This window comes from Entelurus aequoreus, linkage group LG18 (assembly GCF_033978785.1).
Source record: "Entelurus aequoreus isolate RoL-2023_Sb linkage group LG18, RoL_Eaeq_v1.1, whole genome shotgun sequence".
NCBI lineage: Eukaryota > Metazoa > Chordata > Actinopteri > Syngnathiformes > Syngnathidae > Entelurus > Entelurus aequoreus.
Window position 1 is genome coordinate 45,271,700 of NC_084748.1, and position 17,500 is coordinate 45,289,199.

Genomic DNA, 17,500 nt, shown 5'->3' on the forward strand with positions numbered 1-17,500 from the left:
TGCGCGTGTGTGTGTGTGTTCTTGTATTTCTACCCTTCTTGAGACACCAAGAAGGAAAAGTATCTTCCATATGAGGAGGTGTGAACAAGTGATGACATAAATCATGGTCCCAATAACATTGCATCTAATAGAGAATGTCTCATTTGTGGTGACATCTATCAAAATGAGGGTGGTCCCAAAAAGGAGGGATTTTTCTAATTGACTGTGTGTCGCTTTTAAAAGTGCTCCCCCTCTGGCCAACATATGAAATAACAAGTGTGTGTAAGAAATTGAAATGCGTCCCATTTGGCCAAAATTAATACAAAAACACAAATATATATATAGAGACATACTGTAATAACTTGAAGTAAATAATGAAGACTAAAAACCAATTACAAACAAAAAAATAAAATAAAAGCAGTCTTTTTCTCACAATGTGTCGACTTTTTTCTTATAAAATTTGGAACAATTTCTCATATTGTTTCTGTAATATTGCAATATTTTCTCGTAAAATTATTACTTTATTTAATGTAAAATTATTACTTTTTACTGCAAATTGGTGACATTTGTCATATAAAATTCTGACTTTTATAGAATAGAATAGAATAGAATAGAATAGAAAGTACTTTATTGATCCCTGGGGGAAATTCAGCACCACAGTTCGCTTACAATAAACAATAAACACTTAGGTACACTACCGTTCAAAAGTTTGGGGTCACCCAAACAATTTTGTGGAATAGCCTTCATTTTTAAGAACAAGAATAGACTGTCGAGTTTCAGATGAAAGTTCTCTTTTTCTGGCCATTTTGAGTGTTTAATTGACCCCACAAATGTGATGCTCCAGAAACTCAATCTGCTCAAAGGAAGGTCAGTTTGTAGCTTCTGTAACGAGCTAAACTGTTTTCAGATGTGTGAACATGATTGCACAAGGGTTTTCTAATCATCAATTAGCCTTCTGAGCCAATGAGCAAACACATTGTACCATTAGAACACTGGAGTGATAGTTGCTGGAAATGGGCCTCTATACACCTATGTAGATATTGCACCAAAAACCAGACATTATGCAGCTAGAATAGTCCATTTACCACATTAGCAATGTATAGAGTGTATTTCTTTAAAGTTAAGACTAGTTTAAAGTTATCTTCATTGAAAATAAGGACATTTCAAAGTGACCCCAAACTTTTGAACGGTAGTGTATGTAAATAATATAAATAGTCTATTATACAGCATTATTCACATGTGAATAATATAAATACAGTCTATTATACAGCATTATTTACATGTGAATAATATAAATACAGTCTATTATACAGCATTATTTATATGTGAATAATATAAATACAGTCTATTATACAGCATTATTTATATGTGAATAATATAAATACAGTCTATTATACAGCATTATTTACATGTGAATAATATAAATACAGTCTATCACAATATTTTAAACAATATTGGCAAATTTCTTTAGGGTTCTTGTAAATCTGACATTTTTGGAGTAAAATGATCACTTTTGTCATCATTTTGCCAAGTAAAATTCTGATTATTATAATATCGCCAAAATGTTAGTTTTCTTATAGAGTAACATTACGACTCTTTTCAAAAAATTGCCAACATTTTAAGCTTTTCTTGTAAAATTGCGACTGTTATTGAGTAAAATTCCAACTTTTATCATAAGTTTGTCTTGAAAAATTTTGATTTGCGTTGAGTAAAACTACGACTTTTATTATCATAGTTTTTCTGGTGAAATTGTGACCTTTTTCTGGTGAAATTCCAACTCCTTTTTCACAACAAGCTTTTTTCATATTTGCACAGTATGTATATATTATTAATGTTATCAATACAAATCGTTATATACAGTATCTACCAAAAGTGGTCCTAAAGAGAGAGGCATTTTTCGGGGGTCTCAAAAAGGTAACAAATACAAGAGTGTGTGTGTGTTTGTGTGTGTGTGATAATTTTTTGTTTTGTTTTGATAGTGATGGCTATCTAAATGGATTCTGTATACTTAAGTAAACTTATAAAATCCAATGCAGCAGAGTTACTTATAAAAATAAATAAAAAAGGTGAGGCGGACCTTAAAAGTACAGTAAATATTTTTTATATATATATATATATATATATATATATATATATATATATATATATATATATATATATATATATATATATATATATATATATATATATATATATATATATATATTTTTTTTTTTTTCCTGTGATAGAGTGATTGGAGCATATATATATATATATATATATATATATATATATATATATATATATATATATATATATATATATATATATATATATATATATATATATATATATTGCACATGTATCTTAAATATGAGGCGATATCATTTCGGTAGATTTTTTTCCTAGGTCAGGGATGTCTTTCATTTTCTCCTATGATGTCTAGAAAGGGTGGTCCTAAAGACGTAGGCATTTTTTTCGGAGGTCCCAAGAATGTAAGAAATACACAAATGTGTGTGTGTGTGATGATGATGGCTTCCTCCTTCCCCTCATAGAGAGACCCTCACAGAGAGGGTCTCCAGGCGGGTGTGAGTCAGAGGAAGGAGCATTAGACGATGGCGTTGATGAGCGTCCGGTTTTACGCGGTAACCGGATCAAAAGTAGGGTTACGCAATCGGGGATGTAACGATTAACGGTAGAATGATAAACCCCTGACGGTGAGCATTACTGTTTTAAATTAAAACGATCATAAAACCGAGATTGATAACACTTCACTAAATTACCGGACTGGTGATATCGCTCATTTACCGGAGACGCATAAATGCTAACAAATACGAGAGACATTAACGTCGTTCCGCTTTAAAGAAGGACTAATATAAAGTTAAGTGTGTACATTCAACATTCAGACTTAGACCGAGTGATCCATCTAAACTAGTGATGTGTGGATCGATACTGAAATATCGATACCAGATCTTGATGCTGTAATATCCATTCTCAAATCAAAATACCGATACTTTAGTTCAGGGGTGCCCAAAGTTCTCCTACCAAGGGTGGCGTACTAAAAAGTATGCGAGGCCATATTGATGTCTTTTTATTTTTAAAAAATGCTAAAAATAGATATTGTGTCAGCTTTGTATTACTGGTGACTAATTTTATTATTTTTTTGGCCCCTTTTTTTGTTTTCTTCTCACCCTTGTTTTTTCCCTGTAAGAATAAAATAGTAATACTAATATTAATAATACGATCGTGTTACTGCATGACCCGGTGTGTCCGAAACTCTGCCTGTACGAAAATATTAATGTTCAGTTACAGATTTATCAGTGTTTATTATTGTTGTGGTGATTTTTCAAATGACTTCATAAGTTAGTATTATTTTATTTTAATTAAATAAACCAACTACCTTAAACTTTGTTTATATTTTAGGTATATTTTGTTTTTATTTGAAGAACTTGTAATATTTTTCGAATGAATCCATAAGTAATATTATTTGATTTATTTTAATTAACTCCCTTAAACTTTGTTTATATTTTAGGTATATTTTGTTTTTATTTTAAGAACTTCTAATATTTTTCGAATTAATCCATAAGTAATATTATTTGATTTAATTTAATTAACTCCCTTAAACTTTGTTTATATTTTAGGTATATTTAGTTTTTTATTTAAGAACTTCTAATATTTTTCGAATTAATCCATAAGTAATATTATTTAATTTAATTTAATTAACTCCTCTAAACTTTGTTTATATGTTAACCACCTGCAGACAAGAATCAGGGCACACTACTGCTAGTCAGTACTCAGCAGTTTTGCGTGTGTGCCTGGTCTGTGTTTTGTCCCCTTTTGACAAGTTTTGTCCATTTTAATAACTCACTGTGAGTACCAAAAAGACAACAAACCAGCGTGGAAAAAGGAAGAATAGCTGTGGGGTTTAAAAGAAAAGAAGCGTATTTGCGAGGAGAACATTAATGGTACGGAAAAATGGATGAAGCAAATTTTAATTGTGATGAGACCCGACTTTTCTGGAAAAACATGCCAGAGCAGACTTCTTTCACAGCGGAGGAGAAGAGCGACCTCTCGTTCAGCGGCGCCTCTTCCAGAGCGCACACACACACACACACACACACACACACACACACACACACACACACACTGCCCCTCCCCTGCTGCCTCCCTTTGTATTCTCTTTTTTTCTATAGCTCCTCCTTTGTCGATGTTAATGTAAGCAGATTATACTTTTTAGAAAGAAAAAAAAGTGAGCGGTAAGAATTTTTGTGATTTCTGATTGTTGTGAGGGCACCAAAGGGACTTTGTTTACCTTAATTTATCTGTGTGCAGAGCAGCGCATACAGACAGTTCAGCTTGTTGTTGTTGTTGTGGCTTGTTATTAAATATAAAGTTGTGTGTTTGATATCCACTACTGTATAGCACTTTATATCGTGTTCAAAGTGTGCAAACCTCCACTAAAATATGGACTTTTGTCGAGGCCGGAACCAATTATTCACATTTACATTGTTTCTTATGGAGGAATTTGCTTCACTATACAAACTTTTCCATTTACGAACCCTGCTCGAGGAGCCAATTAAGATTGTAAATCGAGGTTCCACTGTGCCTGTTTTTGTTAACAATAAGGAAGTAGTGCCTTTGCTGTCATGTAATGCAACATGTTGCCCCCTAGTGGCCTGGCATGCTTACTACACTGCTTTCAGTTGTTTTTGTCTCCGCGAAAAAACCCGCGGCATGTCCCTTAACTGTTTACACGTGTGTGTGTGTGTGTGTGTGTGTGTGTGTGTGTGTGTGTGTGTGTGTGTGTGTGTGTGTGTGTGTGTGTGTGTGTGTGTGTGTGTGTGTGTGTGTGTGTGTGTCAACAGAAGTGACTTCCCCCTGACTGTGTACACGCCGATATTAGCTCACCACCTTGATGAGTCATGCAGTTCGTGTCCCAATCAGTTTGAACAAATCAGTTCCGCCCCCCCCCCCCCCTCCCTCCCCCCCCCCCTAGACGCGGTGGTGGTTGGGGGTTTGGGGGGGGGGGGCTGCAAAGTATGAAAATGAGCTCAGAGTGGAAATGAGGCCGTAAAGTCTGAGAAGAAGAAGAAGAATGTGGGGAGAAATGTGAGTTGTGGCGGGTTTTTTTGGACAAAGCTGTCGTCTGGAGGTTTGTGCGCTCTCTGGTGATCTCATCATCTCCAGCAGCGCCGCCATTAGAGCGTGCACGCGCAGACCCCCACTCTGTGTGTGTGTGTGTGTGCGTGTGTGTGTGTGTGTGTGTGTGTGTGTGTGTGTGTGCGCCCATCAGCATGTGTCCGTGTCTATTATAATTTAGCCCTTTCGTAATTTAGTGTGTGTTCTGTCGAGCAAGCAGAAACGTGGTGTGTGGTTGTGTGTGTGTGTGTGTGTGTGTGGTTGTGTGTGTGTGTGTGTGTGTGTGTGTGTGTGTGTGTGTGTGTGTGTGTGTGTGGTTGAGTCGGTAGCCAACGACTCCAAGCCACAATATTTTCCCCCCTCGGTCATGTTGTTCTGTATCATTCATGGAGCGAGAGGAGCGTAAGAAGAGCGTGCGGCCGCTGAGAGGTGTAGAAGAGGATGGGAGAAAGAGAGAGAGAAAGAAAAAAAGAGCAGGAGAGAGAGAGAGAGGAAAAGAGAGAAAGGAAAGGAGAGACAGAGAGGAAGAGTGAGAGAGAGCGGAAAAGAGAGAGAGAGACAGAGGGAAAGAGAGAGAGAGAGAAAGAGACAGAGAGGAAGAGAGAGAGGAAAAGAGAGAGAAAGGAAGCGAGAGAGAGCGGAAAAGACAGAGAGAGGAAGAGAGAGGAAAAAAGACAGAGGAAGAGAGAGACCGAGCGAGAGAAAGAGAGAGAGGAAAAGAGCGGAAGAGCGAGCAAGAGAGAGACAGAGAGGAAGAGTGAGAGAGAGTGGAAAAGAGAGAGGAAAAGAGAGAGACAGAGGAAAAGAGACAGAGAGGAAGAGAGAGAGAAAGGAAGCGAGAGAGCGAGAGAGAGCGGAAAAGATAGAGAGAGGAAAAGAGAGAGAGAGGAAGAGAGAGAGATATAAAGAGAGAGGAAAAAAGACAGAGGAAGAGAGAGACAGAAAGAGAGAGAGGAAAAGAGCGGAAGAGCGAGTAAGAGAGAGAGAGGAAAAGAGAGAAAGAGAGAGAGAAAGACAGAAGAAGCGAGAGAGTGAAAAAAAGAGAGAGAGAGAAAGAGACAGAGAGGAGGAGAGAGAGGAAAAGAGAGAGAAAGGAAGCGAGAGAGCGGAAAAGATAGAGGGAGAAAGAGAGCGATAGAGAGAGAGGAAAAAAGACAGAGAGGAAGAGAGAGACATAGCCAGAGAAAGAGAGAGAGAGAAATACATACAGAAGAAGAGAGAGAGGAAAAGAGAGAAAGACAGAAGGAGAGAGAGACAGAGGAAAAGAGAGAGAGAGGAAAAGAGAGAGAAAGGAAGCGAGAGAGCGGAAAAGATAGAGGGAGAAAGAGAGGAAGAGAGAGAGCGATAGAGAGAGAGGAAAAAAGACAGAGAGGAAGAGAGAGACATAGCCAGAGAAAGAGAGAGAGAGAAATACATACAGAAGAAGAGAGAGAGGAAAAGAGAGAAAGACAGAAGGAGAGAGAGACAGAGGAAAAGAGAGAGAGAGGAAAAGAGAGAGAAAGGAAGCGAGAGAGCGGAAAAGATAGAGGGAGAAAGAGAGGAAGAGAGAGAGCGATAAAGAGAGAGAGGAAAAATGACAGAGAAGAGAGACATAGCCAGAGAAAGAGAGAGAGAGAAAGACAGAAGAAGAGACAGAGAAAGAGAGAGAGAGAGAAAGAGAGAGGTTAAAGGGCGATGTTTGTAGCGCAGGGTTGAACACAGTAGCCAAACTGACCTAAGAGGACAATATTTGCACACACACCTACTGTACTATACTCACTTACTGTACTACACTCACCTACTGTACTATACTCACTTACTGTACTACACTCACCTACTGTACTATACTCACTTACTGTACTACACTCACCTACTGTACTACACTCACCTACTGTACTACACTCACCTACTGTCAATAACACCTACTGTACTATACTCACCTACTGTACTATACTCACCTACTGTACTATACTCACCTACTGTCAATAACACCTACTGTACTATACTCACCTACTGTACTATACTTACCTACTGTCAATAACACCTACTGTACTATACTCACCTACTGTACTACACTCACCTACTGTCAATAACACCTACTGTACTATACTCACCTACTGTACTATACTCACCTACTGTACTATACTCACCTACTGTCAATAACACCAACTGTACTATACTCACTTACTGTACTATACTCACCTACTGTACTATACTCACCTACTGTCAATAACACCTACTGTACTATACTCACCTACTGTACTATACTCACCTACTGTACTATACTCACCTACTGTCAATAACACCTACTGTACTATACTCACCTACTGTACTACACTCACCTACTGTCAATAACACCTACTGTACTATACTCACCTACTGTACTATACTCACCTACTGTCAATAACACCTACTGTACTATACTCACCTACTGTCAATAACACCTACTGTACTATACTCAACTACTGTACTACACTCACCTACTGTACTATACTCACCTACTGTACTATACTCACCTACTGTACTACACTCACCTACTGTACTATACTCACCTACTGTACTATACTCACCTACTGTACTACACTCACCTACTGTCAATAACACCTACTGTACTATACTCACCTACTGTACTATACTCACCTACTGTCAATAACACCTACTGTACTATACTCACCTACTGTCAATAACACCTACTGTACTATACTCAACTACTGTACTACACTCACCTACTGTACTATACTCACCTACTGTACTATACTCACCTACTGTACTACACTCACCTACTGTACTATACTCACCTACTGTACTATACTCACCTACTGTACTACACTCACCTACTGTCAATAACACCTACTGTACTATACTCACCTACTGTACTATACTCACCTACTGTCAATAACACCTACTGTACTATACTCACCTACTGTACTACACTCACCTACTGTACTATACTCACCTACTGTACTACACTCACCTACTGTCAATAACACCTACTGTACTATACTCACCTACTGTACTATACTCACCTACTGTCAATAACACCTACTGTACTATACTCACCTACTGTACTATACTCACCTACTGTCAATAACACCTACTGTACTATACTCACCTACTGTACTATACTCACCTACTGTCAATAACACCAACTGTACTATACTCACCTACTGTACTATACTCACCTACTGTCAATAACACCAACTGTACTATACTCACCTACTGTACTACACTCACCTACTGTACTACACTCACCTACTGTACTATACTCACCTACTGTACTATACTCACCTACTGTCAATAACACCTACTGTACTATACTCACCTACTGTACTATACTCACCTACTGTCAATAACACCAACTGTACTATACTCACCTACTGTACTATACTCACCTACTGTCAATAACACCAACTGTACTATACTCACCTACTGTACTATACTCACCTACTGTACTACACTCACCTACTGTACTATACTCACCTACTGTCAATAACACCAACTGTACTATACTCACCTACTGTACTATACTCACCTACTGTACTACACTCACCTACTGTACTATACTCACCTACTGTCAATAACACCAACTGTACTATACTCACCTACTGTACTATACTCACCTACTGTCAATAACACCAACTGTACTATACTCACCTACTGTACTACACTCACCTACTGTACTATACTCACCTACTGTACTATACTCACCTACTGTCAATAACACCTACTGTACTATACTCACCTACTGTACTATACTCACCTACTGTCAATAACACCAACTGTACTATACTCACCTACTGTACTATACTCACCTACTGTCAATAACACCAACTGTACTATACTCACCTACTGTACTATACTCACCTACTGTACTACACTCACCTACTGTACTATACTCACCTACTGTCAATAACACCAACTGTACTATACTCACCTACTGTACTATACTCACCTACTGTACTACACTCACCTACTGTACTATACTCACCTACTGTCAATAACACCAACTGTACTATACTCACCTACTGTACTGTACTCACCTACTGTCAATAACACCAACTGTACTATACTCACCTACTGTACTATACTCACCTACTGTACTACACTCACCTACTGTACTATACTCACCTACTGTCAATAACACCTACTGTACTATACTCACCTACTGTACTACACTCACCTACTGTACTATACTCACCTACTGTCAATAACACCTACTGTACTATACTCACCTACTGTACTACACTCACCTACTGTACTATACTCACCTACTGTCAATAACACCTACTGTACTATACTCACCTACTGTACTACACTCACCTACTGTACTATACTCACCTACTGTACTATACTCACCTACTGTCAATAACACCTACTGTACTATACTCACCTACTGTACTATACTCACATACTGTCAATAACACCAACTGTACTATACTCACCTACTGTACTATACTCACCTACTGTCAATAACACCAACTGTACTATACTCACCTACTGTACTATACTCACCTACTGTACTACACTCACCTACTGTACTATACTCACCTACTGTCAATAACACCAACTGTACTATACTCACCTACTGTACTATACTCACCTACTGTACTACACTCACCTACTGTACTATACTCACCTACTGTCAATAACACCAACTGTACTATACTCACCTACTGTACTGTACTCACCTACTGTCAACACCAACTGTACTATATTCACCTACTGTACTATACTCACCTACTGTACTACACTCACCTACTGTACTATACTCACCTACTGTCAATAACACCTACTGTACTATACTCACCTACTGTACTACACTCACCTACTGTACTATACTCACCTACTGTCAATAACACCTACTGTACTATACTCACCTACTGTACTACACTCACCTACTGTACTATACTCACCTACTGTCAATAACACCTACTGTACTATACTCACCTACTGTACTACACTCACCTACTGTACTATACTCACCTACTGTCAATAACACCTACTGTACTATACTCACCTACTGTACTACACTCACCTACTGTACTATACTCACCTACTGTCAATAACACCTACTGTACTATACTCACCTACTGTACTACACTCACCTACTGTACTATACTCACCTACTGTCAATAACACCTACTGTACTATACTCACCTACTGTACTACACTCACCAACTGTCAATATGTGTGTGTGTGTGTGTGTGTGTGTGTGTGTGTGTGTGTGTGTGTGTGTGTGTGTGTGTGTGTGTGTGTGTGTGTGAGAGTAAGTAGTAAAACTGGGTCAACAGTCTGGTGACTTCATTAGGTAGACCCGCACAGAGGAAAAGGAATCTTCCTTTAGAAAAGTAAAAAGTGACACACTTTTACTCCTTCCAGTTTTAGTTCAAGTCCATGTGTGTGTTTCCACCGCCCGCGGAACCTTAGTTCCAGTCCATGTGTGTGTTTCCACCGCCCGCGGAACCTCGCCGACATGCCGTTGCGCAATCCAGCGCTAAATATACGCAGAGCTTTTATATTTTGCCGGACGCCGCAACAAATTCATTCAATTTGGCTCAAATCTGCCAGTGTTGGACAGGAAGTCATATAATATCCAGTTTACTTTCAAAATAAAATACTGGCGGAATGCAAGTAAAACCAATTTAGTACTCACAAGGAAGCAAGAAGCAACAAAAACTGCAGACTCAGCATCCGTCTCAAAGGAAGAATGATCCAGCCCTGAAGGAGGGACCCAGGTGGAACTACATAGAACTAATTAAACGAGGAACAGGTGCGCTGACAGGACATGGAACAGAAAGTAAAAGGTGCTTCAAAACACAGAGCCCAAACAGGAAACACTGACAAAACAAGAGCACCAGGACAGGAAGTGATTCTAAACACAGGAAAACACAAACATTACCTTCCTATAACGGAGTCCAGACATTTCAAGTTCAACAAAAAGTCCAAAACCAAGGGAGGGAGGAATGGCGGAGGGTAGCCAAACTGCGCCCCTGCCTCAAAAGGCCGACCAACAGTCCAGGCCATGTGCCCCTGTAGCCAGCGAGGAAGAGCCAGCGAGGAAGAGCCAGGCGGCGGCGAGTTGAACGCCGCAGCAACTGACGAGGCGGGCGCCCACGGAACAGCCCGTCTCTGGGCCGATGAGGAGGAGGCGTGTGATGGCTGCTTGTGCGGCAGGTAAGCTGGAGGTCACAGAGGCGACTCCAGGACAAAAGCACCGACGATGGGCTCGTGGGACGTCCCGGCGGAGACGAAGATGGCGGTGCCGTGGAACGGCCCGCCGGAGAGGAAGATTGTGGCGCTGTGGGACGGCCCGCTGGAGACGGCCCGATGGAGACGAAGATGACAGCGCTGTGGGACGACCCGCCGGAGAGGAAGATTGTGGCGCTGTGGGACAACCCGCCGGATACGAAGATGACGGCGCTGTGGGACAGCCCACCGGAGAGGAAGATTGCGGCGCCGTGGGACGACCCGCCGGAGACGGCCCGCCGGAGACGAAGATGACGGCGCTGTGGGACGGCCCGCCGGAGAGGAAGATTGCGGCGGTGTGGGACGGCCCGCCGGAGACGAAGATGACAGCGCTGTGGGACGGCCCGCCGGAGAGGAAGATTGTGGCGCTGTGGGACAACCCGCCGGATACGAAGATGACGGCGCTGTGGGACAGCCCACCGGAGAGGAAGATTGCGGCGCCGTGGGACGACCCGCCGGAGACGGCCCGCCGGAGACGAAGATGACGGCGCTGTGGGACGGCCCGCCGGAGAGGAAGATTGCGGCGGTGTGGGACGGCCCGCCGGAGACGAAGATGACAGCGCTGTGGGACGGCCCGCCGGAGAGGAAGATTGTGGCGCTGTGGGACAACCCGCCGGAGAAGAAGATGACGGCGCTGTGGGATGGCCCGCCGGAGAGGAAGATTGCGGCGCCGTGGGACGACCCGCCGGAGACAACCCGCCGGAGACAACCCGCCGGAGACAACCCGCCGGAGACGAAGATGACGGTGCTGTGGGACGGCCCGCCGGAGAGGAAGATTGCGGCGGTGTGGGACGGCCCGCCGGAGACGAAGATGACAGCGCTGTGGGACGGCCCGCCGGAGAGGAAGATTGTGGCGCTGTGGGACAACCCGCCGGAGAAGAAGATGACGGCGCTGTGGGATGGCCCGCCAGAGAGGAAGATTGCGGCGCCGTGGGACGACCCGCCGGAGACGACCCGCCGGGGACGAAGATGACAGCGCTGTGGGATGGCCCGCCGGAGAGGAAGATTGCGGCGCCGTGGGACGACCCGCCGGAGACGACCCGCCGGAGACAACCCGCCGGAGACAACCCGCCGGAGACGAAGATGACGGCGCTGTGGGATGGCCCGCCGGAGAGGAAGATTGCGGCGGCGTGGGACGACCCGCCGGAGACGACCCGCCGGAGACGAAGATGACAGCGCTGTGGGATGGCCCGCCGGAGAGGAAGATTGCGGCGCCGTGGGACGACCCGCCGGAGACGACCCGCCGGAGACAACCCGCCGGAGACAACCCGCCGGAGACGAAGATGACGGCGCTGTGGGATGGCCCGCCGGAGAGGAAGATTGCGGCGCCGTGGGACGACCCGCCGGAGACGACCCGCCGGAGACGAAGATGACAGCGCTGTGGGATGGCCCGCCGGAGAGGAAGATTGCGGCGCCGTGGGACGACCCGCCGGAGACGACCCGCCGGAGACAACCCGCCGGAGACAACCCGCCGGAGACGAAGATGACGGCGCTGTGGGATGGCCCGCCGGAGAGGAAGATTGCGGCGCCGTGGGACGACCCGCCGGAGACAACCCGCCGGAGACAACCCGCCGGAGACGAAGATGACGGCGCTGTGGGACGGCCCGCCGGAGAGGAAGATTGCAGCGCCGTGGGACGACCTGCCGGAGACGAAGATGACGGCCAGCCGGAGACGAAGATGACGGCGCTGAGGGACGACCCACCTGAGACAAGGATGACAGCCCCGTGGGGCGGTTGGCGGAGGCGAGGATGACTGCCTGCTTGAGACGCAGATGACGGCGCCATAGGACGGCTCGCCAGTTTTAAATGTATATATATATATATATATATATATATATATATATATATATATATATATGTATATGTATATATACATATATGCATATAATTACATATATGTATGCATATATATATACACACGCATATGTATAAATACACATATGTATACAGTATATATCAGACCTGGGCATTGTACGGCCCGCGGGCCGCATCCGGCCCTTTGCGCATCCCTGTCCGGCCCGCGTGAGGCCAATCATAAATTACAAAATAAATTTAAAAAAGTATCTATGTCGAGTGTGCAATACAACGGTGCTGCTTTTGTTTTGAAAAGCGTTATTTGTATTACTTCCGTGTGGACGTATGCGCGTGTGCAATTGTGAGTGAATTGAACGGCGCAATTACAAATTACAAAATAAAGTTTAAAAAACATCTATGTCGTGCGCGCAATACAACTGTGCTGCTTTTATTTTGAAATGTGTTATTTATGCCGTATGTCCGGGGGAACCTGTGAGGGAAGGTGCATAGAGACAAGTGATGAGACGCTAAAAAAAAGAAAAGTTGATGAGGAATGGCGTGTTTCCAACAAGAGATGGACTGCCAAGTATTTCTTTCCATAAATTAATGGTAAAGCCGTGTGCTTAATGTGTGGTACACAGGTTGCTGTGTTTAAATATCATTTTAATCGCCACTACACGAAGAAACACGAGGGAAAATACCGGAATGTGTCTGATGAAGCGCGCGCAAGGGAGGCTGATGCGTTGATGGTAAAACTGCAAACCCAACAAGGACTTTGTGCCATATTTCACACCCCCAGAGATGCAGCCGTCAGGACAAGTTTCGTCATTTCTCACAAAAGCGCCAGAAAAAGTAAGGCGTTTTCTGACGGAGAGTTTATTAAGGAGTGCTTATTGGACTTTGTTGCGCTGATAATGCCCGGAGACATGGACTGTTTTTCGCTAACTTTGGATGAGAGCTCTGATGCAGTCAATTAAAGAGACAACCACAGGTAATGACTTGTTCACAGAGGTAAATGCGTGTTGGGACAAGCTGGCAGGTGTGACAATCCAATCCACTTTATTTATATAGCACATTTAAACAACAAAATGTTTCCAAAGTGCTGCACAACAATATTACAAACAATATTCAAATATTATCCTTAGCTCCACCAATGACTGAATAAAAAGAAAAAACAATTACATATAAAAACCAATATAAAAAACAATATAAAATAAATATGATTAAAAACTATTTTTAACAACAGATGGTTGTCCAAATCTGATGGGGAAAAATGTTGGATAATGCAGGATAAAGTGACCATCAAAAGCAATCTGCTTTTGTATAAAGTTAAGTTAGGTTAAATTAAATTATTATTATTATTATTAATTATTATTATTATTATCATCATTATTATTTATCTTACGGTATATCAAAAATAATATTGAGCAAAATTTAATTGAAATATTGTCGTGTGGCCCTCCAGCAGTGCTCGGGTTGCTTATGCGGCCCCCGGTGAAAATTAATTGCCCACCCCTGGTATATATGCATATATATATGCATATGTATGTATATATGTATATATATACATGCATACATATATATATATATGTATGTGTGTGTATATATATACAGTGTATATATATGTATATACATACATATACATATATATATATATACACTACCGTTCAAAAGTTTGGGGTCACCCAAACAATGTTGTGGAATAGCCTTCATTTCTAAGAACAAGAATAGACTGTCGAGGTTTCAGATGAAAGTTCTCTTTTTCTGGCCATTTTGAGCGTTTAATTGACCCCACAAATGTGATGCTCCAGAAACTCAATCTGCTCAAAGGAAGGTCAGTTTTGTAGCTTCTGTAACGAGCTAAACTGTTGTCAGATGTGTGAACATGATTGCACAAGGGTTTTCTAATCATCAATTAGCCTTCTGAGCCAATGAGCAAACGCCATTGTACCATTAGAACACTGGAGTGATAATTGCTGGAAATGGGCCTCTATACACCTATGTAGATATTGCACCAAAAAGCAGACATTTGCAGCTAGAATAGTCATTTACCACATTAGCAATGTATAGAGTGTATTTCTTTAAAGTTAAGACTAGTTTAAAGTTATCTTCATTGAAAAGTACAGTGCTTTTCCTTCAAAAATAAGGACATTTCAATGTGACCCCAAACTTTTGAACGGTAGTGTATGCACGTTAGTTCAGGAAAAAAACACAGAGGCTATTTCATCTCTACAAGCCTGGTTTCCCCGCTCTTCCCCTGAAATCCCCTGAAGAGCAGGGAAACCTGCGAAACAGGCTTGTAGGGATGATATAGCCTCTGTGTTTTTTCCTGACCTAACGTACATTCCGCTCTAACCCGGTATTGAGCACTGTATGACGGATACACCACAGTAACCTCGAATATATGTGTCTGTATATATGTATATATGTATATAGGTGTGTGTGTGTGTGTGTGTGTGTGTGTGTGTGTGTGTGTGTGTGTGTGTGTGTGTGTGTGTGTGTGTGTGTGTGTGTGTGTGTGTGTGTGTGTGTGTGTGTGTATGCATAGTGTGTATGTTTGTAACTTCCACATCAACAATGTACATTTAGTGTTACGAGGTCATCCTGGTGTGTGTGTGTGACATCATAACAATATTAATAATAATAATAATAATAGTCATAATAATGATAATAATATTAATAATAATAGTCATAATAATACTGCAACCTAACATGAGTTCACTGCCTCGTGTGACAAGAAGATTTAAGCTCCAGGTCGTCAATCAGCTGGCGGACATGAAATGAGAGTTCTTGCCTGACAACCTTTTGTCTGGTGAGGATTAGCAGGACTCGGTTGTGTCTCAGACTCCTGGAAGTTGTTGTCTCCATTTTGCACTTTGATGTTCCACGCCAACCTCATGTGGACTGGACTTTATTGTCACTTTTCACCCCCTGGACCAATACTGTGGAACCTCATTTATCTACCAACTTTTCACCTTAGGAACTTTTATGCAAGCTTTTTACATAATTGTGTAAGTTTGAACCTAAAAATCAGGCTTTTGATAGTTGGGGCCATCTTGGAGATTTGTTCATGTCTCTTCTATTAGCATGTTATCATTTTATGCTGGCTTTTAAGATATTCCGTCTGTTTGAACCTAAAAATCATGTTTTTGATACTTGGGGCCATCTTGGAAGTATGCGAACGTCTTTTATATTAGCATGCTAATGTTTTATGTTAGCTTTTTAGCTAATTTTGTATACTTTAACCTAAAAATCCAGTTTTTTTGATAGTTGGGGCCATCTTGGAAGTATGCGAACGTCTTTTATATTAGCATGCTAATGTTTTATGTTAGCTTTTTAGCTAATTTTGTATACTTTAACCTAAAAATCCAGTTTTTTTTATACTTGGGGCCATCTTGGAAGTATGCGAACGTCTTTTATATTAGCATGCTAATGTTTTATGTTAGCTTTTTAGCTAATTTTGTATACTTTAACCTAAAAATCCAATTTTTTGATACTTGAGGCCATCTTGGAAGAATGCAAACGTCTTTTATATTAGCATGCTAATGTTTTATGTTAGCTTTTTAGCTAATTTTGTATACTTTAACCTAAAAATCATGTTTTTTTGATAGTTGGGGCCATCTTGGAGATTTGTTAACATCTCTTTTATTAGCATGCTATCATTTTATGCTGGCTTTTAAGATATTCCATATGTTTGAACCTAAAAATCATGTTTTCGATACTTGGGGCCATCTTGGAAGAATGCGAACGTCTTTTATATTAGCATGCTAATGTTTTATGTTAGCTGTTTAGCTAATTTTGTATACTTTAACCTAAAAATCAAATTTTTTGATGCTTGAGGCCATCTTGGATGTATGCGAACGTCTTTTATATTAGCATGCTAATGTTTTACGTTAGCTTTTTAGCTAATTTTGTATACTTTAACCTAAAAATCCCGTTTTTTGATAGTTGGGGCCATCTTGGAAGTATGCGAACGTCTTTTATATTAGCATGCTAATTTTTTATGTTAGCTTTTTAGCTAATTTTGTATACTTTAAACTAAAAATCCAGTTTTTTGATACTTGGGGCCATCTTGGAAATTTGCAAACGTCTTTTATATTAGCATGGCAATGTTTTATGTTAGCTTTTTAGCTAATTGTGTATACTTTAACCTAACAATCACGTTTTTTTGATAGTTGGGGCCATCTTGGAAGTATGCAAACGTCTTTTATATTAGCATGCTAATGTTTTATGTTAGCTTTTTAGCTAATTTTGTATACTTTAACCTAAAAATCCATTTTTTTCATACTTGGGGCCATCTTGGAAATATGCAAACGTCTTTTATATTAGCATGCTAATGTTTTATGTTAGCTTTTTAGCTAATTTTGTATACTTTAACCTAAAA

The 17,500-nt window shown here is 41.3% G+C and overlaps 2 protein-coding genes across 2 annotated transcripts in view; both read left to right on the forward strand.

The window, feature by feature from the left end:
- LOC133633434 (octapeptide-repeat protein T2-like) overlaps nt 1–6,856 on the forward strand; it is a 9,125-nt gene extending 2,269 nt beyond the window's left edge. The window contains exon 2 of the mRNA XM_062025959.1: nt 5,533–6,856. Within this exon, the coding sequence (XP_061881943.1) occupies nt 5,533–6,235 (703 nt within the window). The 3' untranslated portion in view covers nt 6,236–6,856. The remainder of the gene's footprint in view (nt 1–5,532) is intronic.
- The window catches only part of LOC133634170 (homeobox protein OTX1 B-like), a 39,430-nt gene that overhangs the window by 5,970 nt on the left and 15,960 nt on the right, over nt 1–17,500 (forward strand). The gene's annotated exons all lie outside the window — the stretch shown is intronic.